At 49.5% G+C, this 27,939-nt stretch overlaps 1 protein-coding gene across 2 annotated transcripts in view; it reads left to right on the top strand.

Annotated features, from left to right (window-relative positions):
* Nucleotides 1-21,060, top strand: part of NDUFAB1 (NADH:ubiquinone oxidoreductase subunit AB1) — a 44,693-nt gene extending 23,633 nt beyond the window's left edge. The window contains exons 3-5 of one of the 2 annotated variants that reach the window (XM_069209687.1): nt 19,630-19,717; nt 20,127-20,233; nt 20,779-21,060. In XM_069209687.1, coding sequence (XP_069065788.1) covers nt 19,630-19,717; nt 20,127-20,218 — 180 coding nt within the window. In that variant the 3' untranslated portion in view covers nt 20,219-20,233; nt 20,779-21,060. Of the gene's footprint in view, nt 1-19,629; nt 19,718-20,126; nt 20,238-20,778 lie in introns of both variants that reach the window. The other variant, XM_069209686.1, reaches the window with a different exon arrangement.
* The last annotated feature ends 6,879 nt before the right edge of the window (nt 21,061-27,939 follow it).

Here is a 27,939-nt window from a genome sequence, read left to right on the forward strand (position 1 = left end):
GCTCTTGTCCCAAACTTTACGATCCTCCCTACAGACTTAACAGCAATCTCCTTGATTCAGTGCAAATCCTTTTGTTTTTCCCCCTGCTGATGTCAGCCCGTGTCTTATTATTTAGTTCCTCAGGAATCCTTTCTTTCCTCATTCTTTTTAATATTTTCCAAACCCACGCTTCTTTTATGTCGTTACATATTTTTCTGTACTACATCCGAGTGTATGATGCACAGCACATATGTGTTCTTACGTAAAAGAGCTTCAAGAGATGCAAAAAAAACTGTCTGCCCATAGCATGTTTGGTGGTCTTCTAAAGCTAAATGAGCCTCGGACAAAAGCTGATTTTTGGAAATGAATAAAATCAACAAGTCTTTACAGTTATAATGCCAATACCTGGGTGACTCCTGAAAGCCTGATTGTCTGACTAGCAGTCTCTTTTCCTAGTACATAACCATCACTCCTGGATACCTCCATTAAAAACTGCTTTGAACTGGGTCTTACTTTTTCTATTTAATGTACGTGCTAGTTGCCCAAAATGCTGTGGTGAGTGAACTCTGGTCTGTTCTTCATTGTCTAAGTTCAATGGCCTTTACTGCTGTAGTAGGACCGCTGCATCTAATTTTAAAAAGGAATCCAGTTTAAGGACTGCTGAGTTACTCTGTTTTATTGGTCACAGCCCTTTCTTGCTCAGTAGCAGGTATCTTGCCATATAACACGAGCTTTTATCACCCCACTGCTGAAGAAGCCCACGTACACCAATGCACCTTGTTTTTTTTGTTTAAACTACTAAGCTAAACTCTGAAATTGTTTACCATGTCTAGTATTTGTTCTACAGCAAATACCTTGGATTTTAATGAAGTAGACCTTGCTTGTCATTATGCTCACTGAGAGGTAATATGGTGTCATCGTGGTGTGGTTGTGCAGCCTCACCCTGTAATACTTACCAATCTCTTTGGTGCCCTTGGGTTTCGTTTTTCAAACATTCAGCTCAAAACTGGATAGCTGTGGCTCTGAGTAGGAAGGCTCTTGCAAAGGAACAGCGTAAAGCATTTAAACGGCAACAAAGAAATTGGCAAGACATTAAACAAATCTGACACCAATTTATAAAACTAGTTTATATTATGTATTTTTAGACACTATAACGAAAAAGATCTACCAGAGGGTTCTGAAGATATCTAATTTAAAAGGTATAGTAAATCTTAGCATTTCACTCAACCGCAAACAACAATTGGTGGATTCAACTAATTTGATGTTTAGAAACTTTTTCACCAAAATGTTAGGGCTAGCTGGAATACGGTCACTTGGAGGCCCTATAGGTGACCAGCTCGAGTAGGGAGCCAGTCAGGGGGAGGCCAGCAAGTTAGTTAGAAACAGTTACCTCAACAGGTGAAGCAGTCTTCGGTCATTCCTTTGCTTGGCTTTCCTGTAGAAGTGGTCCTGATGCAGGGGGTGAAGGATGCTGAAGATGCTCAGAGTGCTGTGGATGCGATGTGGTTGGCGAGAATCTTGCAACAACTACTCCTCGGTCCACGGAGGGGGTGAGGCAGTCTCTCTGTGCTGGTAGAAGCTCAGTCGCCACCAGACTACTTTGTGCATCAGGTCCTGGTCCCTGGTGCTGCACATCAGTTAGTCGAAGACTTTGGGCTACCAATTTGCTCCAGTAGCCGTCTCATGTGTTGTCCCTGTGCAGTAAACAGGAGGCGAGCTTACTGACCATTTTGAGTCTCTTGGCTGGGCTCTTGGTATGGCTTCTCCTCGAACAGGACTCAACTGCACAGTCCCTCTCCTTTGCTAACCACCAGGTTTAGCAGGCGCAGTCCATGCCGGGGCTGCCTCTTTGCTGATTCTGCGGTGCAGCAGGGTTGTCCTTCAGTCCAGTTGAGATTTGACATCTGGGCGCATAGGGTGCTTTTATGTACAGAAAATGCCCTCGGGGTAGGATGCGGTTGGTGGCCATTGGGCAACCAGGTTCTCTCTCTCTCCTGGTGACCACTTTCTATGGAGTATGGCTTCTGGGAATCCCAGGATGTGGCATTGTGCCCACTTCCAAGATGACAGGACCCCTCTCCTTTTGGGTGCTCCTCACTGTCCCAAACCGGCGGTGTGGCTACCAAAAGGGCTACACTCCCCTGAAAAAACAGTTTGGCACTTGGGACAGGAAAGAGGAAGCCAGTTGTCAGCCTGTCTACCCAAATAATAGAGCATCCCATATCCCGAATCTTCCTCATTTGTTCATCAGAGGTGGCTTTGCCATTGAAGCTTGCCTTTTGGGGTGCAACCTGTCTGGCTTCGTGTCTGGGAAGGTAACACCTGCCCCAGTTGCAGGCCTCTATTGTTTTCTTTCCTGAGAGTTGTTAGGACGACTCCCCAGGAGGGCAGAAAGCAGTCTGAAGGAGACCTTGAGTAACGGTCTGAATGACAGACGTCGACTAAAACATTAAACTGGCACTGGAATCCCTGGGCAACTAAAGTGGCAACTTCTAAAGTTGCAGTTTGTCCACCGGTGATATCAAATTAATGTAAACTATCAACTCTAATTTAATGCACTGATTCTTTTGATACCTTACGGTGCCACCTTAGCAGTCCCATGCAGGAGTTATCAAGGCTGAGGTGTCAGTCTGTAACTGTACCTGCCAATGGGGCAACTAACCTTTCCTCATTTAAAAAAAAAAAAACACAATTTAGGGTTTTTACTGCTGGAACATGTAAAAGTATGTGTGCCACTTTTTAACATCCAGCATACGGCCTCTGGCCTACCTTGGGAGGGGGGGGGGGGTGTGTGTGTGTGTGTGTGTGTGTATATATATATATATATATATATATATATATATATATATATATATATATATATATATATATATATATATATAATTTTAATTTGGGAGGCATATTAGGAGCCATGTTTTATCTTGTCCCTCTCAGGGTGGCACTACAAGTGCTGCAGTGCCTGAGGGGCACACCAACTTCCCATCTACTCATAAGTGGCCAATAAATGATGTGTGGATGAACCAAAATTGTTCTGGAACGGAAATCTGGCAGGGCTTATGTAGACGTGGTTTTGGTCCGAGCCTTTTATTGGGGAGAAATAGGGTCATCATGTCAATAGTTATTCCTGCTAAAGATGTTAGAACTTTAACAGTACTACAAGAGGATTACAAATGTTTGAAATGCCTCCCAAAGAAAAATACCTGAATGGTCCAGCTCGACCAGGACAGATCTCCAGACTTGCCCTTTTTGTTGTGAATCTGAGGGATGGAAGCAGCGCGAGGGTGGGCGTAGAGGAAGGAGACTGGTGATCGTGTGACAGAAAGCTGGTCTAAAGAGCCCTTGCCTTCTGAATAATGTCGGGTTAGAGGGAGGAGTAAACCAATGAAGCAAGGAAGTAAGCTGCCGAGTGAAAGTAATAGGAAAAACGATGTAACTGAAGAAGGAAACAATAATCTGAGCCTAGATGGATGAAAGGAGGGACCACTGGGAGGCCGTGCGTATTTATCAATGGAGAAATAAAATTAGAGTTGCCTGGCTCTATTGGCGGGATTAATGAGAACAGGCAATCGAGAAGAGTGTAAATATGGAAATCCTAAACAGTATAAAACAGAATGTAGACGATGGAAAGAACTTGAGCTCCCTTGCCCGTTCCTGTAGTGTAAACGGAGTTCACACATCGGCGGTGCCCTGTATTGAAAAGGTTCACCAGGGACCCCTGCTTTTATCCAGCACTGACGCCGTCACCAGGCGGCCAGAGCGAGCTGCGGGGATCGTGGCACCGAAGCACAGGGGGGCTTCAAGCCATGGTGATGCCCTTCTAGCACACTGAGCTTACTGGAGGCCTCTGCTCCTGTCCGATGCGTACCCTACGGCTATATTTGGCGGGACCTTGATTTCAGCCCTGCCCGGCCGGAACGCTCTGTGGAGGAAACGCCGTGCAGACAAGCGAGTAGAAACGTGCGGCAAAGAGAGACGCGAGGAGTCGTCACTGGCTGTTTCTCCATGGGGTGCACGCCCGTTCCCTCACCGGCTCTGAAATCCTCTCCTCAGGCCCCCACCAATTTGGTCTACTCCGTCCCCCCCTTTCATTAGTTTGAGGCTACCGAGTACCCCCATTTGGCTAGTAATGTGTTTCTCTTGCAGCATCTGTTTGTGTGCCGTCTGCTTCATTCATTTTTGTGATGGTTACAATTGGCACATCGGTGGTAAATGTGTGGTCAGCCTCCGCTTGGGGCGAACGTTTGGGGTACAGTGCAGATCACCTCGCGCCAATGCGATGCAAGCTAAGGAGATTCCGAGACCCTGGAGAGAATATATGAATCTTCTGTGAGACCTCAAAATCCCGCCTTAAATGTGCGTTGATGCCAAAATTTAAGATGAAGATAATTGCAGCACCCTAAAGCCACGCCCACTCCTAGAAGCGGTGGTTGTGCAGCTTAGTAAGCGAGCCGGGCAGCTTGTCACCTGTTGCATGCTGCGGTTACAGAAGAAACTGCAGGACAAAGGAATACACCCTGGTCGCGGTTTTACCCTAACGTGCTTAAATACTTAAAGATGATGGTGCTTGCTTCGCTCGGTGTGGCCTGGCTTGAGAGCGCAGCTTTCGCCAGACAATTGTGTATAACCAAGAGAGGGGCTGTTGCTCCTCCCATAGGGTGGGAGTCAGGAGTACTTGTTTTGATTGGACAGAAGCTGTGTGCTTCCACTAAAAAGTTACTGCCCTCCACACGGAAGTGATGATTTTGTTTTATTTATCCAGTTGCCTGAGCGTGAACTTGCAATAGTGTCTTTAGTAACTAAAATAGTTTATGGCAGTGGTTCCCAACCTGTGGTCCGGGGACCCCTGGGGGTCCGCGAAGCCTCGTCAGGGGGTCCCTCAGAGCCTAGAAAATTAAAAAATATCAACAAATATTGACAAATTAGGTCTCCAGCTTCCAGTAATGACTCAGACGGGGGTCCCGGATTCCAATGATGATTCAGTGGGGGTCCCTGGGTTCCATTAATGTTAAAGTGGGGGTCCACAGAAATCAAAAGGTTGGGAACCACTGGTTTATGGTGTTTTTCTCTGGCAGCAGTACAGGTGGGAGGAGGACAGTTAATAACCTACATGGTGTAGCGTCGCGCTGGTCGGCTAGTGCGCGGCCTATTCAAATGAAACACACTGAGTCGCGTGTGTTTTAACTTTGCTTTATTCTTCCTCATACTCCGTCACGTCACTCACTTTCCCGCTCTTCCCATACCCCTTTTATGCTCTCCCCCTCCCGCCAATGGTGCAAACCACCTTGCACCTATTTCGGAGGGGTCGGGCTCTAAACCCCCCTCTCCTGCTTCCTCCTCCTGGTGTTGACCACTTCCGCCGTCAACACTACATCCCTCCCCAACAGGGGAAAGGTGTAGATTAAAACGTCAAACAAAACTGAACTGGGTAGCTGGGATAGCTCAACGTCCACCGATCAGCATGCAGGACGGATCAGTCGCATGCGAAGTCTGCATACCGTCGTGAAGGCCCAGGGTTGTGCCGTAGTGAGTATCTCTCTGCTCCCGACCGCCCTGATGTTCGTGCTCCTTCTCTTTTCGGTCCAGACGTTTCTGATTCTGCCGCCTGTGCTTCCCTTTGTTCCGATGTTGGTCGGTCTCTTGATTGCCCCTGGCTGTGTCCTGGTTCATCTTGTGTGAGACTCCAGTCATTTGGCTCTGTGTCTGATTCGGCTCTTGTCTCTGCGTAGCTCATGCCCTCTCCGCTGGATGTTTGTGGGATTAGCCTCTTGAAGAAACCCACATTCCTGGTTACTTTTTCTTGGCCTCTCTGGGCCGTCACCATTGTGCCTTTTACTGTGATCACCGTCCACGGTTTGACTTCGAAAGGTAGTCGGAATTTGCTACCCGGGTGGCGGTCTTTCACTAACACCGTGTCTCCTACTTGCATCCTTGTATGCTTGGCCCCGCTTTTCCGGGATGCATACCTATTTGCGGCACTCCTCCTGGTTGCTGATTTACTGGGTGGCGGTGTGTTTACTGCCCAGGACGGGTGGTGCGGGATGGCGTCTACTACTGTTCTGCCGAAACAGAGCCGGCTGGGCGTGACTCCTGTGGTGGCATGTGGTGTTACTCTTTACTCCCTTAGGAACACGTAGATCGCTCTTTCAATGTCTCTAGCTTCCGCCACTGCTATGCGGATTACCTTATTGAGGGTTCTCACGAACCTCTCCACCTCGCCGTTTGCTTGTGGCCACCGCGGGGCGATGCGTCTGTGTTTTGTGTTTGTGGACTCTAGGAACTGTTCCCACTCGCTGCTGTTGAACGGGGGTCCATTGTCTGTGCGGATTTCGCCGAAGAACCCGTGAGTGGCCATGAGCTTCTCTACTTTGGGAATGACTGCTTGTGCTGACGTTGACTTTACCACTTCAACCTCTGGATACCGTGAGAAATCGTCTATCATAATGAGCATGTGCGACCCGTCTGGCAGGTGACCAAAATCGGCGCTCGCTCGTTCCCATGGTGCCGTCGGGTCTTGTTCCGTTATGACGGGTGCGGGGGGGTCGGGGTTGCCACTGGCTTGGCAGGCCATGCACCTCTGGACTGTGTCTTCCACTAGTCTGTCCAGGCCTGGGAACCAGACTTTGTTCCTGATGCGGCTTTTGGATTTGACAACCCCTTGGTGTGCTTCGTGTGCCAAAGACACTACTCTGTCGGTGAGGCTAGTTGGAATAACTAGGCGGAATCCTCTGAGTAGACAGCCTTCCTTGCTTACAGACAGTTCTTGGCGCACGTTGAATAGTGCATGCAGGCAAGCTTGGGCCTGCTGCGTGCGGAATGAGTCCGGCCTTTGGAGGGGTCTCCATTCTCCAGTGCGGGTTGCCGCTATTGCTAGCTGCAGGCACTCATCCCGTTTGGTTGCCTCCACTACCTCCTTGAGTGGTATGGGTGCTGGCCGTGCTCTTTCTACTACCAGTCTCACATATTCTTCTGTGTCTTTGGCTTCCTCGATTTCCTTTGAAGTGGCTGGGCGTGCGTGCCTGGAGAGGAAATCCGCTGGGTTCTTTGTGCCGGGCTGATATGTGAGTGTGAAGTCGTATTCTTGTAATTGCAGGATCCACTTTTCAATTCTAGGGGGTGGCTTGGATGATGACCCTTTGAACAGCGGAAGTAGAGGTTTGTGGTCTGTCACTACTGAGAATGAATTTCCATAAAGGTACAGGTGGAAGTGTCGGCAACCCCAGTGGATGGCGATGGCTTCTCTTTCGATTTGGGAATATCTTTGCTCCGTGGGTGTGAGTGTGCGGCTTGCAAAGGCGATAGGGGCCCACCCACCACAATCTTGCTTCTGACCCAGTACAGCCCCTAGCCCCGTGGGGCTTGCGTCTACTACAAGCTGTGATTGTCGTCGAGGGTCGAAGAATGCTAGGGTGGTGTCTGCTGAGAGTGCATCTTTGGTGGCCTGGAATGCGGTCTCTTGCTCGTTCTCCCATACCCACGGTTGGGCGGACTGTGTGAGCTTCCTTAGGGGCCCCGTGATGTCAGACAAATTCTTCATGAACCTCCCGCAATACGTGACCATTCCCAAGAAGCTTCTTATTCCTGTGACTGTTGTTGGTGCTGGGGCGTCCTGGATGTCTTTGACCTTCTGCGGATCGGGCCCGACTCCTTGTTTTGAGAATCGATATCCGAAAAAGGAGATTTCTTCCTTGAGGAATTCACATTTGTCTCTGTGGAGCGTCAAACCTTTTGTTTGAAGTCTTGCGAAGACAGCTCGCAGTCGTTTCATGTGTTCTTCGATAGTCGGGGCGTGAACTAAAATGTCGTCGCTGACGTTCAGTACTCCTGGGAGGTCATGTAGGACGTCTTTGATCACCTGCTGGAATATTTCTGCGGCACTGGAGATACCAAAATTCAGTCTTTTGTAGCGCCATAGGCCGTTGTGTGTGGAGAAGGTGGTGATGGGCCTCGATTCGGGGTGTAGCATGATCTGGTGGTATCCTGATCGGAGATCCATCTTCGAGAACCAACAAGACCCTGTCAATTCGCTCAGGATATCGTCGATTGTGGGTGTAAGGTGGCGCTCTCTCTTTATTGCAAGGTTTGGTATTCGCATGTCCACGCAAATTCTGACCGCGTCGGGTTGTTTAGGCTTCTTTGCCACTACGATCGGGGATACCCACGGTGTGGGCCCAGTGACCCTTTCGATGATCCCTGCTTGCTCCAGCATGTGGAGCTCCTGTTCCACTTTGGGGCGGAGGTGGAAAGCGACTCGGCGGTGTCTGAGCGCTGTAGGTGTGACCGACTCATCTATGTGTAGCCGTAGGGGGGGGCCCTCTGAGGCATCCGATACCGTCAAAAAGAGTCTTGAACTCTTGTGTGAGCTGGAGTAACGCATGTGCGTGTATGCTGAAAGCAAAATGGACCAGTTCGAGGTCCTGGGCAGTCTGGCAGCCTAGTAGAAAACCTGTTCCGTCCTTGGATACATATATTTTTGTGGGTTTTGTGGTGTCGTCATGGCTGACCTCGGTGGTGAAAATCCCTGCTATTTGTAAAGGTTGGCTGTGCCCGAAAGCGAACACTTGGACGTTTGTGGGTCTTAGTGGTGGCAATGGTTTAGGTAGGGCGTCGTACACATCTGTGGCCATTAAGTTTATTGATGCCCCGGTGTCTACCAACGCTGACACTTGTGTGCCTTGGATTTTTACTTTGCAAGTGGGGAGTCGCCGGCCTTTTATGGTGTGTATAATGTGCACCACGTGAGATTCGTTGTCGGTGTCGCTCTCTGAATCGGGGTCCCAGGTGGTGTTCACCATTTTGACCGTGGTCTTGGGGGCTACAGTCGACTGTTTTGGAGTTGACCTGCACACTTTGGCGAAGTGGTTCATTTTTCCGCAAGCACTGCACATTTTCCCCCACGCTGGACAAGTTGTTTGGTGTGGTGCTGGTCCTCCGCACCATGTGCACTTTCTGCTTGTGGGTTTTCCTTTGTAGGTGTCTTTGCGTCGCGTGGACTCCTTTGTTACTGCGTTTGCAGTTTCGGCCTTCGGTTGGGCTGTCGATGGTTGTTCCATATGTGCTGCGCGGGCCCGCGCAAGCTCTTGTGACCGCCCTAACGTTAGTATGTCCTTCATAATCATATTTGGCTGTTGTAGTATGCGTTCTCGGAGTTTTGATGACGAGCACCCCTGGATGAACTGTGCTCTGACCTCGTCGTCTTCATCGGGTAGTGTGCAGGTGCTCGCTAGTTCTTTGAGTCTGGTGTAGAACACATCAACTGACTCATCGGTTATTTGTCGAGCCTGGCGCAGGAGGAATCTTTCATAGTCTGCATTTGCATATGGTTCGAAATGCGCTGTGATTGCCGCCTTTAGGGTGTCGTATGTGCGAGGTCTGGCCTCAGTGACGGTCTTGAAAATTTTGTGTATGTCTGCTCCCCCTATATGGAGAAGGAGTGGTCTTTTCCTCTCTGCTTGTATGCCCAGAGCTTCAAAGTACGTTTCTAGGCGTTCCACCCAGACCTTCCATTTTGCTGCTTGGGTGGGGGATGCACCTGTGACTTGGAAGGGCTCTAGGGGCGGTATTCCGGCCATGTTGGTTATAGGGGTGTCGCAAGGAGTGTTGTGCGCTTTGTGCCTCTTCTTTTTGCTTATGCACAAGTGTCCTTTGTGCACCGCCAGTGGAAAAAATACAGGGAAAACCGGGGAAAGAGAAAAATAGTGCTCGGATTCTCTTTTTGTTTACTTTCTTTCTGTGGTTTTGTCTCTAAACGTTATTGCTGTCCGTTTTAATAACTTATTCCCCTTTTTTTTTTTTTTTTTTTTTTGGTGTCGAGCGGCTGTCCGTTTTATTTACTTATTCCCTTTTTTTTTTTTTTTTTTTCCAGTGCAGAGTGGCGCAGCGGGCGTCTGGGCTTTACATTGCTGGTGGGGCTCACGGACACTTGCGCAGAGGACTCGGTTGCAGAGTTGCGCAGCGGAGTGCTTGAGCGTTCCTAACGCGCTCCGGGCGTCTCACCTGGCGTGCTCCGGCGTCCAATTTCACTCTGGGGGCCTGTCGGTGGGCGTTCCTTTTAACAGGCGCGCGCGGCCTCCCTGGGCGCAGGGTGCGACATCCTCCGGTCGGCCGCCGCCGGCGTCGGAGCTGGAGCGCAGCCGCGCCGTGCTGACACGTCCGTGTCAGTTTCTGATGGCCTCGCGGATGGCGAGGCTCAGCTGGACGAGGTATTGCGCTCCGGTGAGTTCGTGCGTCGATCGCTCTTCCTTCTCTTTTTTTTTTTTTTGAGAGCCTGGGCGCAGGCTAAAGACTCTTCTTCATGCCGTGGCACACGGGGATCTTGAGTACCTTCGTCGCCAAATGTAGCGTCGCGCTGGTCGGCTAGTGCGCGGCCTATTCAAATGAAACACACTGAGTTGCGTGTGTTTTAACTTTGCTTTATTCTTCCTCATACTCTGTCACGTCACTCACTTTCCCGCTCTTCCCATACCCCTTTTATGCTCTCCCCCTCCCGCCAATGGTGCAAACCACCTTGCACCTATTTCGGAGGTGTCGGGCTCTAAACCCCCCTCTCCTGCTTCCTCCTCCTGGTGTTGACCACTTCCGCCGTCAACACTACACATGGATTTTTAGATCTGACTTGACAGTCATTTACCTCCCTTTTTAACCTGCACCAATATTATTCTAGTTCTTTGCTTCCTCGCAAATACATATCCATTGGCATGCCGTGGAAATGCTTCACATTGCCGTACAACACCTTTTAAAGCCAGGCCTGTTGGCATTGCCAATGCTTTTTTTCTAGCTTAGTGTGGGTAATATTTTACAAAGCCAAATCCTTGAAACCTAGGTGCGTTTGAGCAGTGAATTTTATTGCCTCGCTGGTGAACTTCTGTTTTTACTGGGAATGATGCCCGTCTCGGAGGGGGTGTTCTGGAGTATTTTTTGTTTAATATATCCGCACTCTAAGCAATGAGGAGCAAGTAAGTAGGTTTTAACCGTTAATATTGACAGTGTGCGGAATCTCACACTTCTCTGGATGCTTGTCACGAGGTTCCGATAGCGCCTCGACGCAGCTTGAACAGCAGAATGTGCGCTCTCCAACTGCTAGTAACGTGACTGCAAACTACAGTGCGCATGGCCGCCTTTTAGGAGCTACAAGTTCACACGACCTCTAGAGGCCTTACAGGACTGGATTTGAAGAACTTTCAGTTTAATTCGTTGTGGGACTCGCGTCTAATGCCGTCCACTTGGTGGTGCTGTTGCCACGCGATCTGAGTGGAGGCGCAGAATGCAAAAACCTCAGATATAGTTCGCATGCATGGAAAAAATATACTGTTTACTACATTTTCACAGCAAAGCCAGCGGTTGCCCTTCAAGATCCTAGAGCGAGCTCAGCAGCACTAAAGATTGCCACCGTGTCTGCAGACATCTCCCAGAAGCATGGTCGTCCCCAGGGGAGCAAGTTTCAGCTAAATGTGGACGAGTCTGCGGTGTAGGAAAAGCTGCCCTTTAGCTGTCAGTTGCTGGTTCGTAGGTTCTTTAACTATCCTTTTGATTGAATTACTTATATCGGGGTAACATTCAAGGAACTATTTTCTTCCAATTTATCTTTTAGCACTCCACCAAAGTGCATTTGTTGTCTTGTCCTTCATCACCTGCCCACTCTCCCCTCAAATATCGGACCCCAACCCCCACGTCGTCCACTGCTGCTTGAATCCTGACTTTTTACACCCACGTTGACTTTTCCTCGCCCACCCCACCTGTTCTCCCCTCGGTGGCATACCCCCCTTTTTCCGGTCTCTTTTCTTTCTTTTTTTTTTTTTTAACTTTGAGTTCTCGGCAGCCCTTTGTTTAAATTTTTTTTAAAGCACTTGCACTCGCGTTGGTAAAGTTGCGTTTCATATGTCATGGTATTATGATTCTGAAGTCTATACTGCAGTGGGCATGTCTTTAACTGAATATAAGCGGGTAAACTAAGACAGTGGTTCATGGTTTAAGCGGCAGATTGACGCAACCGAATAAATGTTTCTTAAAATGTTGGTCGTAAAAAGAATAATTTCATTTTTCCATGAAGTTTGAACGTTAAAAAGTGCTGCATGGCTTGTGTGGAAGCGGCAGAGATTTGCATGTTGTTAAATAAATAGTACAGTGGGATTTCGCATGTTGCCTGAGGAGCCAATGAAAACGTTTGTAGATTTCCTATAAGACCAGGTGAAGGCATTGCAGATCGGCAATATTCATTGGATAGATCAGATCAGCGAAATTCGTTGAGCATTGTCTGCTGTGGACAGCTCCCATGATCAGGTGGTGGTATCCTTTCCTCTCCGCTCTCTCAAGACGTATAAGTTAGAATGAGACATGATTGGAAGGAGTGAGGGGGAGGGTGGGGGGGAGGTGAGGGTGGGGTGGAGGGTAGTTCTCAAGAGCCTAATTGTGGCTGGAGGGTTGTTGGGTCTGATTCCGTCAGGACCCTTATCTATGGGTACGGTGGTCTGTATGTTAGCGTCTAAGAGTAACCAGGGCCATCTAGATTTATTGTGGTTGAAGTTTTGGTTGAGAATATTCTTGTGTGAGCCAAGTTTAAAGGACTGAAGTTTCATTTGGTCACCGTGTCAAAAGTGTAACCCAGTCCTCTATTACAAGTAAGAGATTATGGTAGTATCCTTAACCACAAGGCCCGAAGATAGGGAGGTTGCACGTTTCACCAGAAAAATAATTCGCAAGAGTTGCTGTTGTGCACCTTTTTATATTACATCGTTATTTTGGGTAAGATAGCATGCAGATTTCTTTTTTCTTGAAACCGGGAAATGTTTATTGGAAAGCAAGTGGAACATTGTACAAGTTTGGCCAGCTAATAAAAATCGAGAATAGCGTTGATTTACTTTAAGATTGTTTCATTTTAGAAATTACTTTGCTTTGTTAAAAATCGCATCCTTGCTGCAGAAGTGGGAGGTTGAAGTCCCCTCAAGGTGCAGCTAAAAATGGGCCCTTACTGGAATGTTTGGGGGTTAGCTTGAAATGGCTGTTCTCTTCAAAGTGTAGGTAACTACCCAGAAATAAAGATGTAAAATGTATAACTGGTTACATGTGTGATATGGTCCCATGTTGCTATCTCCGGTTCTGGTGAAATTTACAAATATGTGTCTTTGAATTTGTAGGTTAACCCTTTAATATTGGGCAGTATAACAGTTACCTACAATGTATGAGCTGTGTGTATATATGTGTGTGTATATATGTGTGTGTATATATATGTGTGTATGTATGCGTGTGTGTGTGTATATATATGTGTATGTGTGTGTGTGAATATATATATATATATGTATAGAGAGAGAGAGAGATATGCACATTCTTAGCATGTAGGGCTGTAGGTACACATGCTCTGCATATTTTCGCCGTCTAGTATTCTGCTTGAAATGTTAGTACTTGTTTGTTTGACTCGGCTCCTAGTTGTGAATGCGCATGGCCATAGGCTCTGTTAGATTGTTTTTCTCCACCGCCGGGTTCTGACGTGTATCAGCTTTGCTCTCCGTCCCAATGAGTTCAATGTTTCCCATTACGTCCTGGAGCTTGTTGTCTTCCTTCCTATCTCAGGAAAAAACGTTTTGACGCCACTTCATTTTTTACGTTGACCACTTCGCTTGTCTAGTTCGCAGCCAAGCCACACTGGCCTCGAGGCCCTTTAGACAGCGCACTCTCCTGGCCTACTTTGGAGAATGTGGACATTTAGGAAGTAATGGAACAGACACTCTTCAGAAGATGCCCACAGTACCATTCCAAAGAGCTCCGGGCCGTCTCCACACTAACTATTGTCTCCTGCTGGTGCGCGCTAAGAGTCCATGCTAAGAGTCCATGCTAAGAGTCCATGCTAAGAGTCCATGCTAAGAGTCCATGCTAAGAGTCCATGCTAAGAGTCCATGCTAAGAGTCCATGCTATTCTTGTTTGGCTTTCAGAAGCAACACAAGCTTGCGTCATAGACTTGAATGGTGGTGGATCTGATGCAGAAAGCAGAAGTTTTCTTCAGAAACGGCAGACATTTTCCGCCAAGTCGGACCTGTTTGGTGCAAAAGAAGAAGAATTGGGTGATTCACCTGACTTTCAGGTTTGCCAACTCAGTCCTAAGATCTTCAGCTCTGACATTTGAGCCCAAAGCTGAAGAAAATTTGGAGGAGGGAGAGGCGACCTTGGACATTGCGTCTTGCTTTGTAGAGTCCTGGATGTCTGAAATCCATGCTCTTTTTCAGCCACCCCGTCCACTTCCTGTTTGCACAATAATGTGCATCCTGGGAATGATGGCCTTCTGCATTTCCACAGCTCCATGTGCACCTGCTTCAGGAGTGACTCAGGCCAGTGGCCACAAGTGGAAGGTTAGTTAGAAGATCTAGTATTGATCGGGGTTAGCGCTCATTTCACTCTATACTGGAGAAACAATCTGTTGTGAAGCAGGACCTTCGCAGACCCAGTTCCGTAGGTGACCATTACCAGGGGCACATCTCTAGCCAGCTGGGGAGCACATCTCAGCGACATGACAGTCTGCGGTTTGTGTCCACCTCATCAGCGAGGTCTCCACATCAACCACTTGAAACTGTTAGCCATTCCCCAAACCCTTACATTCTTTCTTCAGCAGATTTGAGGCAAGGCAGTTCTTGTGTACACAGACAACATGGCCTCCATGTTCTTCCTTCAGAAGCAAGTGAGCACACTCGCTCAGCTGCTGGACCTTGTGCAGCAGATCTGGCGCAGAGATCCTCCATCATGTTCCTCTCCTAGCACAGTATTTTCTGAGACTGGACAACAGCTTTGCAAATCTGCCTAGCAGGTCTGCAGCAGCACAAATACAAGTAGGAACTCCACACACAAGCCCTGCTCCTTTACTTTAAGAGTTGGGGCACCACAAACATGTTCTTTTTGCCACATACAAAAATGCAAAATGCCCAGACCTCTCTGCCAGGTGTCCCCCACCTCCAGTCCATGCACAGTGCTCTGTGAATGAACTAGTCAGGAATCTTTGTGTACACTGTTACAGAATCTTTGTGTACACTGTTACAGAATCTTTGTGTACACTGTTACAGAATCTTTGTGTACACTGTTACAGAATCTTTGTGTACACTGTTACAGAATCTTTGTGTACACTGTTACAGAATCTTTGTGTACACTGTTACAGAATCTTTGTGTACACTGTTACAGAATCTTTGTGTACACTGTTACAGAATCTTTGTGTACACTGTTACAGAATCTGTGTACACTGTTACAGAATCTTTGTGTACACTGTTACAGAATCTTTGTGTACACTGTTACAGAATCTTTGTGTACACTGTTACAGAATCTTTGTGTACACTGTTACAGAATCTTTGTGTACACTGTTCCTTCTCTCCCCTGATAACACACCTGGTTAGGTAACTGAGACCAACAGCCTTCTGCCTCATCCTGGTGGCTCCAACGTGCACCAGTAAACCATGGTGCTCTATCCTGCTGTAGATGTCCATCTCCCTTACAAGAAGCTCCCCATCAGGCCAGACTTTCTCATTCAAACCACGCAAAGTCTGATACACAGACCCAGAGCAGCTCAACATGGCGATTTGGCTCCCGGAGTCCTAGAGTTTGGTTATCTTGGCACCCCTGAAGGCTGCATGGACATAGGCAGAGAAGCCTGTAGGCCTACTACTCGCACCTGCTAAGCTGAGAAGAGGAAGTGTTTTGTTCACTATTGTACTCCAAATCACGTAAACAGTCTTATGCCTACAGTACAAGACAGTGATACCTCCTACATTTATAAAAGGTATGATCAGCCCACACATCAGGTACATTTTTTTTAAATTATTATTTTTGGTTTCGAGGATGTCTGTTGACCAGCGGTTCAGAGAACTGTAACCTTTAAAAACCCCTTAAAGCCCCCCTCTCCAAAAAACACATTTTTGTAACTCTAGTTTCTCAGACGTCTGAAAAGATTAACACTGAGCAAATGTATCCCCAGAGTAAAGTTGTAGTTGTTTAATGACAAGTTTTGTTTTAAGTCCTTTCAGAATTCTTTTTTCTGTAGCAGAGGGCATTGTCTGGCTCAGATTTATGGTTCTGCACAATACTTGGCATTTATTAGCAAATCAAGGCTTTTTTCTCTACTAGAAATGATGTCTGCTGCTGATTAGAGCTGCCTCTGCTCTTGAGACACTACTGGACAGGGAAGGAAAAGCTGATGAAGCTGACACGAGATCTCTGCACATCACTGCCTGCTGGTAAAAGCCTGATGTGTCTGTCTCCTTAACAAATCATGGGACAGCTACCACCCTGACTGACTTTCTTAGCAAGATGAGGGAAGGCGGCCAGATCTACAAGTAAGGCAACTGGACTTGTGATGAGGCTGCATTTTCTGCGCAATCATGAATTTGCCACATAATCCACAATGTGCCGCATAATATGCACATTTTACCCAAGATATTTTGTTTCTCCCTCAGATCAAAAGTTAATGTAACACATTGCCTTGCAGTAGAAATCCCTTTGCAGAGGTTGACTGGGCTCCTTTTCAGTTGCTTATTGCTGTATTTGGGTGTTAGACTGGTACTACTGAGATGAACCCCTTGCCCACAGAGTGTTAACATGTCTACAAATGACCATAATTAAGTAATATTATCTGAATGTGCTGCATTGCACAACGTAATTTTCTTTTTTATGATGTATGTTTAGCCAACGCTGCTGCATAATTTGGTCCTCCCTTGGTGCATTAACTCCAGTGGCCATGATTAGAACACCTGTGATTATAATGCTTTATTCATCTGGCTTCAAAATAAAATAAACACGACAGACTGTTAAGAGGCAGCAAAACTTTGCCTCTTTATACTTCCACATCACTGAGATGTTTGGACAGTTGCCTCCCTTACTCCTCTGTCTTGCACCGCGTCCCTGCTTTTCAAGTCTCTGTAGGGCGGTTGTATAATACTTTGGAATGCCATAAAGGTATTGTAACACTATCTTTGCTTTTAAATGAAAAGCCAAATAGAAACATTTTTCATAAATAAATTAACAGCAACAAAGTTTTCAGGGACGGTAAGAACAGCTGTAGTTTAAGTTTGGAAAATGTTTGAAAGTTTTATGTGTTTGAGAAAGTGTATTTGTTCCTGCATATTGAATCTCTGCCTCCACTCCAGCCTGTTATTGTATGCACTGGCTGTAGACGGGCCCTTCCTTTTAATGTCTAACAGAGGGACCAGAGTAGGTGTCCCAGGGGATTGGCTTGTGCCTATAGATTCACCTGGGAGTGTTTTTTTGTAAATGGAAAGAAAAGTTGCATTAAAAAAAAAAAAAAAATTATCCCGATAATCTTCTGTATCCGACTTAAACCGTTAACAAAGGTAATGGATGACCTTTTGATTCTTCACCGCATTAGCAAAACTCCTGTCCCTGCTCAGCGCCAAGTCCTACATATGGGGCAGGTTTCAATCTGTCAAACATAATGGCTTCTCTTTGTGAGAGGTCCAGGTTCTTGCTGAAATATCTATCCCCAGGCTTCTCCTTGGATTCTAGTTTTCTTTTACAGCTAAACACTTCTGAGTAGGAGGTTTGGACGTACCATTTGCTTTCGAGTTGTGACACTTGTATTTGGGATCTCCAAACCTGTGATTTCTAAAAATCTCAAGCACACATCAAGGTCTGTATTTTTCAAGTGAACAGTATTGAGACTCTGTCCACGGAATCTTGGGTTCTCAGGACGTCAGTTCTTCAACCAGGTTTGTTGGGATCCGTAATCCATGCCAGGATGGTTTAGGACTCCTCTTGAACATCTTGATATTTCATCAAAGAGCTCTTTAACTTTGAGGAGGGGGTAATTCTATGGTCACTGCTCGATGGGTGGGGTTGCCTTCCACCTTTCCTCTCTGGTGGTCCTCCTCTTCCTCATTGATAGCCGTCATCTAGGGAGACACAATAGTTAGTGGGAGGATTTGCTTGGTGTGTTAAAGCGCCATCATCTGAACAATTTCAAATTCCCAATCCAGCAGGTGATTCGTCAATGGCAGGTCTCAGGAGGTGAAGAGACCAGATCTGAGGAAAATTGTGGGAAGTGATTGGTGCCACAGTGACTTTTGTACAGTAGAAACTCCATTTCCCAGTAGAGTGGTACCCCGTGCACACTTAAAAGTCCGGAGTCCAGTATTGTCGGAAGTGAGCACGGGATGATAGTGAATGTGTGAAGGATGGGTCGCTTTCAGAGGACACATTTGATGGGAGACCTCGATCCCACCAAGGGACAGGGTCTAGTTTGTCTTAAAGTTGTGGCATGACTTGAGGCAACTGTTATATGTACAGGGAAGGCACACCAAGCCTCCAGCCCACTGAACATTGAAGTCTTTATTACACTAAAGCCACACGTGCCTGTCCCGGGCCTCTCTAGGGTTCTGGTGACACACCCAAGCCCCCTTCTCTTTGTAACGGGGTGTGCACTGGAAACTATTGTGATGTTCTCGTCTGTAGTGAGCAGTATTGGCACACGTGCCCTGGTCTGTGGTGAGACTGATGGGTGGCCACGCCTAGGAGTGCTCGTGTCCACAGTGGCGCCGAGAAGCGGTGGGGACAGCAGCCCCTTACTGAGCGCTCTGCGCCACTCTCGCACACGTGGGTGGGAGTCTGCGGCCTGCCGCATATCTCACGCCGCTTGTCACCGAGGGATGCAAGGGAGGGGTCCCGGCGGACGGCGGGCAGCAGAGGTCAGTGTCCAGGGATCGGGTAGGGACAGGAAACAGGACATTCCTGGAGCGCGGGCAGGACGCGTCTGGGCGCTGATGCGCTGCGGACGCTGCCGGCCCGAGGCGCGTGGAAACACCGACGAGTGTAAATCACCATCATTATCGGAACACCACAGCTGCCCCTTGTACATTGATTCTTAAGTAGACCCCCAGCCCCCCGGGTGCAGTAACCATGCCTCATAATTCATTCTTCCAGTTGGTTCGATAGCTCCGCGCATCAAGTCTGTGTACTGGGCGCTGTTTGCATTCTGCAGGTCACCGATTTGAGTCTAGAAAAGGCAACATTAGGTCTTTTCAGAAAGCAGCCTTTCTGCGAGAGGGTTCCCTGGCGGGAAGAGAGCAGGACCCCGGCGGTGTCCGCGGAGAAGGCCGTGTACAGTAATAGCTGGACATTACCCCTTAGTAAAGGCAGTGTAGGGGCTGGAAATCCGCACCCACAGCGGGGGCTGCCGGGGCCTCGCCGGTGCGCGATGACTCTTGTGCTCCAACGGGTTTTCGAGCAGTGGTTAGGTAAAGATCAGTAGTTGCCAGGGATGACATTTGGTTGCAGGAAGGTTCCGAAGCCCCGGCTTGTCTGCCCTGGTTGCGCCTCTGCTAAGCTGGCGCGGTTCCTGCTGCGGCCCGGCCCTGGCGCTCTCCAGGCACCGGACTGCTCACAGCCCAGGGTTGCCTCATCTCCCGTCCCCAGAGAACCAGCCCTGGTTTGCAGTTAGTCACATCTGGACATGTGCGCACCGCAGCATTGTTGAAGATGCCACCACGTCAGGCCGGTGGGGCGCTCCACGCACCGGTTTTTGAGCGCTTGCGTCACACTGGGCAGTTCATAAAACGTGTTCGTACTGTACAATCTGCAGAATCGAAATCCACATGTTGATGGTATGTTCTACGGGCTGATCCCGTGAATGCACGGGGCGCGCGTGTCTCACCGTGTCCCTTTGCTTCCAGCTCGGCGTGGACTCCCACTTCATGAAAGACCTGGGACTGGACAGTTTGGACCAAGTCGAGATCATCATGGCGATGGAAGACGAGTTCGGTAATGTTGCACCTTTCCCTCTCAGCAATATGTTTTTTTGTTTCATTGTAATTTGTCCCGCGGCAGCTCCGCGTCCATTGGGGGTGGTGGGCTCTTGAGGGGTCTCCGAGGGCCTGGCCGAAGCAGCGCAGGAGGACTGTCCAAGGCCACTTGTACTTTAGCCTTCCCCCCCCCCAAACAGGCCAACGTGGCGGTTACCTGACGCGGGATAGGACCTGGGCCAATCGTTGTCACGGATATGGGGTGGATGTTTGGCCTCCATGGATGATTTTCGTGGTGTGAACTGGGCAGTATGCACTTGAACCCTTTCACACCTGCCAAAGATGCAATTCCTGTTCTTTGCCGCCAGGCGATTGCTTTGCCGTTTGTCCAGAAAACCTTGTTGGCATTAACTAGTTGTTTCTTTCAGGGTTTGAAATCCCCGATGCGGATGGTGAGAAGCTCATGTCGCCAAAAGAAATCGTAGATTACGTCGCTGATAAAAAGGATGTGTACGAATGAGCTGCCTTGTTGGATGTAAGTGAGTCCTTGTGTTTCGTCCTTGAGTGAAAACTGACCTGATTTAGTTCATCAGCGGGTTCCAGGCTGCGGTGGGGAGACTTCCCTCAGTTTGTTTTTCTGTGACCCTGTTGGCTGCTGACACGTTCTGCAAAGGCTCTGTGGGTCCCCCTGGGCTTCACGGCTTGGTGGGAGGGTCTGTCATAGAACGCTGCCTAGTGTGGTTTTTGTCTTTGAATGATAGAGGGCCCAATTTTACACCCGCACTAAGTATGACAACACCAAGAGTGGGAGTCACTGCTGCGGGTTTTTGAATAATTTTGTGTGTGATGGTTTTGTCTTCAATCATTTCGTATGATTCTACGTGTAAAAACTTTCTTGCAGTTAATGTTTTGAATGTCTGCCTAATCAAAAGCAAAATATTTGCATTGATCAATTGATTGGCAGCTTTGATCTCTTATGTACTAAAAGTGTAATTCAGAGGTAACTTTATTGTATTCTGTTTTTGCCTGGGCTCACCCATCCGCTGCCCCACTCAGCACCTTTGTCTCTTTCCTTTCCAGGAGCCAGTTGCACACGGAGGCCTCTGGGATGAGTCTCGCGAGAGTGCGGATGCAGAGACCTCGCTGCATCATTGCATCGGTTCTTCTGGACCCTGTATTTAAACATGTCTAAGTTTCCCCCATAATAAGTGTACACGACCTGAATAGGATTCACCAAATCTAATTATTCTTTTACTTGTGTGTTCTAAAGTTTGCATAAAAGGTTACTTTAAGCAAGGTCTGTAAACGACTGTGATGGCAATGGAAAGGTATGAAAGAAATACAATTCCTTATGATAAGGAAGCAGTTTCCTGAGTTTGTTTGCTTTACATTTTTCGTGTCCTGTTTTTAATCCATTTGCTCTATTGGTTAAGTATATATGGAGCCTTCTGAACGTATTTGTTTCATGACCTGTACTCGGGCTTTGTCAGCGCTGCAGCGATACAGGATATAGGTGCCTCAGAAACCCGGAGATGGGGCTTTTTAATTAGCACCGTGCCACTGTTTGGACACTAGGTGGCACTGTTACAAGCGAGGTGGCAGATGTGTTTCCTGTGCTCAGGCATCCATCCCTTCGTGGACGTGGGTTCGTGGTTTATCCCCGCCCTGGTCTTGAGTCGTAGGATGGATGAAGGCTTTGAGCCTAGGTTTGCGAGACGAGACTCAAACGAAGAAATAACAGCCAAAGTCGGAGGTTTCACTTTTTCTTAGTTCCCCCCCCCCCCCCCCTTCCAGCGCCCACCCCGATCCTCCACTTTGTGGGCAGCAGGGCATGCCAAGCTGCCCACATTTATTTCATGCCGACGTGCCAGTGTGAAGAGGTGCACTGGGCAGATTCTCAGCTAATTAATCAAAATATTCTGATCTTCGTGGTAAGCGATGCACTGGTCTCAAAAGCATCGGCTGCAACAGGAGCTCCGAGCCATGCGAAATCATGACTGAAGTTTCCTCGGAGCTAGAAGTGCGGTGAAATAAAGGAATCTCCTTTCTGCTGTGCATACATGTCAGACCTTCGAGTCACGGAGCCTGAGCCAGGCATTTGAGACTTCATACGTATATGGTATTTGTGTAGCGCAAATCTAGCCTAAGGTAGTGCAGTGCTCGGCAGCCTCAAAGCCAAGCTCAAAGTGAAACAATCCGATTTAGCTGGGTTGTGGACAGTTAATTCATTGTGATGTAGTGTTCTTCAAAGAGTTAACTCTTTCCTAAATTGGAGCTGCATTGGGTCTTCCTGATGGATACAGGGATGCACTTTCAGATCCTGAGTGCATAGACGGAAAAGGCCTGCAGCCTTGTTTGGTCTTTTGTTTGGTTTTATGCCTCCTAGTCTGGTGTCCCGGATGAAGGTGTGCCGAAAGCCAACGGAGATGGGGAGCTTGTCCGCAGGATAAGTGGGAGTGTGCTGGCCCTGATGGCTTTGTAAATGATGCACCTGAGTTTGAAGACGGTGCAGGTTGTCAAGAGGAGCCACTGGAGTTCCATCAGGACGGCGGCTATGTGACCTTCTTTCTTCAGGCCCATGAAGAATATTGGGTCTACAGAGTTTGCCAGTGTTGTAAGGTCAGCAGTTGTCCACCTCCCTCTGGGTCAGTACATGCGGTTACAGTACTCTGTCCTTAAGCATCTTGGTGAAAGTCCCTTTAGGGTTGACGCTTCTGCTGCTCAGACTTCTGGGACACAACTTCACATTTGCAGTGATTCTATGCTCACAAATGGACCTTTAGGTGTCAGAACTGGTTTAACGGCAACTCAACTAATAAACTGGCTAGAGTTGAGTAGCAGAGAGTTAAGTGACCGAAAGATACCCCATAAACTGAGATGTTAGACATTAGGGACAGGTGAGCGCTAGTGTATAAAAAATAATATTGAAAAGCATACTGTTTTTGTGCATAGGAGACTGATCCATCTTAGTGTGGCCCATGTGCAACGTCCACAAGTTGTGTGCATTTTAGGGGGTGGGGGGGGGGGAGAAAGGGTGAAGAAAAGTGACGTTGGTGTTTGACACACAGACCAAACTCAGTCATTCCCACATAACACCACCTCCCCCACCCCAAACATATCATCCCTCCACATTCACTTTCTTACAAGTATGGGACTCAAAAAACAAAACCCACTTACCCACCCCCACTGATCAGCCCTACATTAAGTTGCGCAAACACAACAGCTGTACCTGGAAATAATTGATATGTACTCACTTACTACCTTTTTCCCCTCCCACTGTCCCAAGATGTGTGCACTTTGAAATCTGGTGCAGAGTTAATAAATGTGCGACATCGAGGAATCTGATGTATAGTTGCTGTAGGGTTGCATAGTGTGTGTTGTGCAAACCTGGCACTAGTACTAAACTATTACTAGAGGTGGTGGACCCATGCTTTTCCTGGTATGTGTGATCGAACTGCTGCACTCTGATTATGTGGCGCTGTAGCCAGTGGCACTGGCACCGAGCATGCTCTGCGCTTCCTCGTCCCCTTGCTGGCGCTGTACCCAGTGGCACTGGCACAGAGCATGCTCTGCACTTCCTCGTCCCGTTGCACGCGCTGTACCCAGTAGCACTGGCACCGAGCATGCTCTGCGTCCCCTTGCTGGCGCTGTACCCAGTGGCACTGGCACGGAGCACGCTCTGCGCTTCCTCGTCCCGTTGCACGCGTTGTACCCACTGGCACCGAGCATGCTCTGTGCTTCCTCGTCCCCTTGCTGGCGCTGTACCCAGTGGCACTGGCACGGAGCACGCTCTGCGCTTCCTCGTCCCGTTGCACGCGCTGTACCCACTGGCACCGAGCATGCTCTGCTCTTCCTCGTCCCCTTGCAGGCGCTGTACCCTGTGGCACTGGCACTGAGCATGCTCTGCGCTTCCTCGTCCCCTTGCAGGCGCTGTACCCAGTGGCACCGAGCATGCTGTGCGCTTCCTTGTACCTTTGCAGGTGCTGTACCCAGTGGCACTGGCACAGAGCACGCTCTGCGCTTCCTCGTCCCTTTGCACGCACTGTACTCAGTGGCATGGAGCATGCTCTGCGATTCCTTGTCCCGTTGCAGGCGCTGTACCCAGTGGCACCGAGCATGCTCTGCGCTTCCTCGTCCCGTTGCACGCGCTGTACCCAGTGGCACCGAGCATGCTCTGTGCTTCCTTGTCCCCTTGCTAGCGCTGTACCTAGTGGCACTGGCACGGAGCACGCTCTGCGCCTCCTCGTCCCGTTGCACGCGCTGTACCCAGTGGCATGGAGCACGCTCTGCGCTTCCTCGTCCCCTTGCAGGCGCTGTACCCAGTGGCACTGTCTCGGAGCACGCTCTGCGCTTCCTCGTCCCCTTGCAGGCGCTGTACCCAGTGGCACTAGCAACAAGCATGCTCTGCGCTTCCTTGTCCCCTTATTGGCACTGTACCCAGTGGCACTGGCACAGAGCATGCTCTGCGCTTCCTCGTCCCGTTGCACGCGCTGTACCCAGTAGCACTGGCACCAAGCATGCTCTGCGCCGCCTCGTCCCCTTGCAGACGCTGTACCCAGTAGCACGGAGCATGCTCTTTGCTTCCTCGTCCCCTTGCAGGCCCTGTACCCAGTGGCTCTGGCACGGAGCATGCTCTACGCTTCTTCGTCCTCTTGCAGGCTCTGAACCCAGTGGCACTGTCTCTGAGCACACTCTGCGCTTCCTCGTCCCCTTGCAGGCGCTGTACCCAGTGGCATGGAGCACGCTATGTGCTTCCGCGTCCCCTTGCACGCACTTTACCCAGTGGCACTGGCGCCGAGCATGCTCTGCGCTTCCTCGTCCCCTTGCAGGCGCTGTACCTAGTGGCACTGGCACCGAGCATGCTCTGCGCTTCCTCGTCCCCTTGCAGGCGCTGTACCCAGTGGCACTGGCACAGAGCATGCTCTGCGCTTCCTCGTCCCGTTGCACGCGCTGTACCCAGTAGCACTGGCACCGAGCATGCTCTGCGCCGCCTTGTCCCCTTGCAGGCGCTGTACCCAGTGGCACTGGCATTGAGCATGCTCTTTGCTTCCTCGTCCCCTTGCAGGCGCTGTACCCAGTGGCACTGGCACGGAGCATGCTCTGCGCTTCCTCGTCCCCTTGCAGGCGCTGTACCCAGTGGCACTGGCACTGAGCATGCTCTGCGCTTCCTCGTCCCCTTGTAGGAGCTGTACCCAGTGGCATGGAGCACACTCTGTGCTTCCTCATCCCCTTGCAGGTGCTGTACCCAGTGCCACTGGCACGGAGCATGCTCTGCGCTTCCTCGTCCCCTTGCAGGCGCTGTACCCAGTGGCACTGGCATTGAGCATGCTCTGCGCTTCCTCATCCCCTTGCAGGCGCTGTGCCCAGTGGCACTGGCACCGAGCATGCTCTGCGCTTCCTCATCCCCTTGCAGGCGCTGTGCCCAGTGGCACTGGCATTGAGCATGCTCTGCGCTTCCTCATCCCCTTGCAGGCGCTGTGCCCAGTGGCACTGGCACGGAGCATGCTCTGCGCTTCCTCGTCCCCTTGCAGGCTCTGTACCCACTAGCACTGGCACCGAGCATGCTCTGCGCTTCCTCGTCCCCTTGCAGGCGCTGTACCCAGTGGCACTGGCATTGAGCATGCTCTGCGCTTCCTCATCCCCTTGCAGGCGCTGTACCCAGTGGCACTGGCACCGAGCATGCTCTGCGCTTCCTCATCCCCTTGCAGGCGCTGTACCCAGTGGCACTGGCATTGAGCATGCTCTGCGCTTCCTCATCCCCTTGCAGGCGCTGTGCCCAGTGGCACTGGCACGGAGCATGCTCTGCGCTTCCTCGTCCCATTGCAGGCTCTGTACCCACTGGCACTGAGCACGCTCTGCGCTTCCTCGTCCCGTTGCACGCGCTGTACCTAGTGGCATGGAGCATGCTCTGCGCTTCCTCGTCCCCTTGCAGGCACTGTACCCAGTGGCACGGAGCATGCTCTGCGCATCCTCGTCCCCTTGCATGCGCTGTACACAGTGGCACGGAACTCGTTCTGCGCTCCCTCTTCCCCTTGCACGTGCTGTACCCAGTGGCACTGGCATTGAGCATGCTCTGCGCTTCCTCGTCCCCTTGCAGGCGCTGTACCCAGTGGCACCGAGCATGCTCTGCGCTTCCTTGTACCTTTGCAGGTGCTGTACCCAGTGGCACTGGCACCGAGCATGCTCTGCACTTCCTCGTCCCCTTGCAGGTGCTGTGCCCAGTGGCACTGTCTCGGAGCACGCTCTGCGCTTCCTCGTCCCCTTGCAGGCTCTGTACCCAGTGGCACTGGCACGGAGCATGCTCTGCGCTTCCTCGTCCCCTTGCAGGCGCTGTACCCACTGGCACTGAGCACGCTCTGCGCTTCCTCGTCCCCTTGCAGGCGCTGTACCCACTGGCACTGAGCACGCTCTGCGCTTCCTCGTCCCCTTGCAGGCGCTGTACCCACTGGCACTGAGCACGCTCTGCGCTTCCTCGTCCCCTTTGCACGCGCTGTACCCAGTAGCACTGGCACCGAGCACACTGCGCTTCTTCGTTCCCTTGCAGGCACTGTACCCACTGGCACTGACAATGCTCTGCGCTTCCTCGTCGTCCTGCAGGCGCTGTACCCAGTGGCACTGGCACCGAGCACACTGCGCTTCTTCGTTCCCTTGCAGGCACTGTACCCACTGGCACTGACAATGCTCTGCGCTTCCTCATCCCCTGTGCGTCGGGCATCCCTGACCAGCTGTTCGCTCTGAAATTGGAAATCCAAGTCCAGCGTGGCTGATATTAAAATCATCCATTAAGAGTGAAAATGCCAGGCTCAGTTCCAGGCAAACGACATACCAATGTGCCAAAGTCTATAAATCATGCCTAGTCATTTCGTTGCTGTTGGCAATGTTTATTTCACACTACCAATACCGTAGGCCAGACGTTTATAACCACAGCGATGACGCATCCCACCTCTGCATGTTAGGGAGGGCATGGGGGTACAGCGTCCCCCGATATGTTATACAGATGGGCCGCTGAACAGGATTTAACGATAGTTTAATTTAACAAGTACTGAGCACAAATGTGGTTCAAGTCAATATAACAAACCCTCTAATAACTGGACATCTGGGAGGTGAACGGGTGCGCAAAGGGACAGACCTCCCCTGACACGTATACCAAGATGGCTAAACAAAATGCATGCCCATTCTTAAACTGCATCTAAACACAAGCTCACACAGTACAACTTCCCCGTGCTCGAGCACTGTCATTTGTGGGAGAGGCCGGAGTCTGGATGCAAACGTTGACTAATCGTTCCCAAGGTAAAAACAGAAGAACCCATCAAGGTAAGACAGTTTCAGTATGGTTTACTGTGGACCCCTGGGATGTATTGCCCTGAACAACAAATCAACCTCCAGGGAAAAATATCCAGTTGCTTGTTTCATGAACAATCCAGATACAATCAAGAAACTACCCCATTGTGTGCACACCGACTTTTATAATTAAAATACTAGTTTATGAACACACAAAGAGAAGAAAAATGTAAGGGAGGGGTCTCCAAACGTAATGGGTAAATACAAATGTTACTGTTGCAAATCGGTGTTCTAACATTGCATTGGAAGGGGAATGATACTGAGCTCAAAGTGTACCTTTAGCTGTCCTGCTGGAGCAGAGCTGAGCTCCAGTACATACACCCTGATTGAAGCATTGGTTTTATTTGAGTGAAATAATTTACCTTCACATTTTGGGAAAATTAGCAGAAATGTCATGCTGATCCGATTTCTAGATCTGCTCCACCGCACCCGAGCCCTGTTAATGCTAGACAACTGGATGAAAACATTCTGCTTAGGACCAGAGCTCAGCAAGAAAGGAATGACCTGCATGTGATCAGTCCTCAATTGGGGGCTCAGCGTGGTCCATGTTTGAAAGATGCGTACAGGTAGAAATGCGCCAGAGGGATAATCAAACGCTTTGCAGAGGACATCGTCCGATTATGTTCGGTTACTTCGTTTGAGTATAGTAGTTTAGTCTTCTATCAAACCTACTAAAGATTGAAGTGTTACAATAATCGCTATACTATTAGGAAGCTTTGAGACCTCCCTAGGGAGCCAGGGTGATGGACTCTGGCACCCAGTGTTAGGTTCTATCCAATCTGCTGAATTGGAATAAAAAGCTGTTTTTGAGCTCCTCCCCTTTCTTGGGGTTGTTGCCAAAAGGAAATGCAACATTACCAGTGGCTCTACTGTGAATTGGAGGGGTGTGTGAGAACACCT

The sequence above is a fragment of the Pleurodeles waltl genome, chromosome 10, assembly GCF_031143425.1.
Source record: "Pleurodeles waltl isolate 20211129_DDA chromosome 10, aPleWal1.hap1.20221129, whole genome shotgun sequence".
Lineage (NCBI taxonomy): Eukaryota > Metazoa > Chordata > Amphibia > Caudata > Salamandridae > Pleurodeles > Pleurodeles waltl.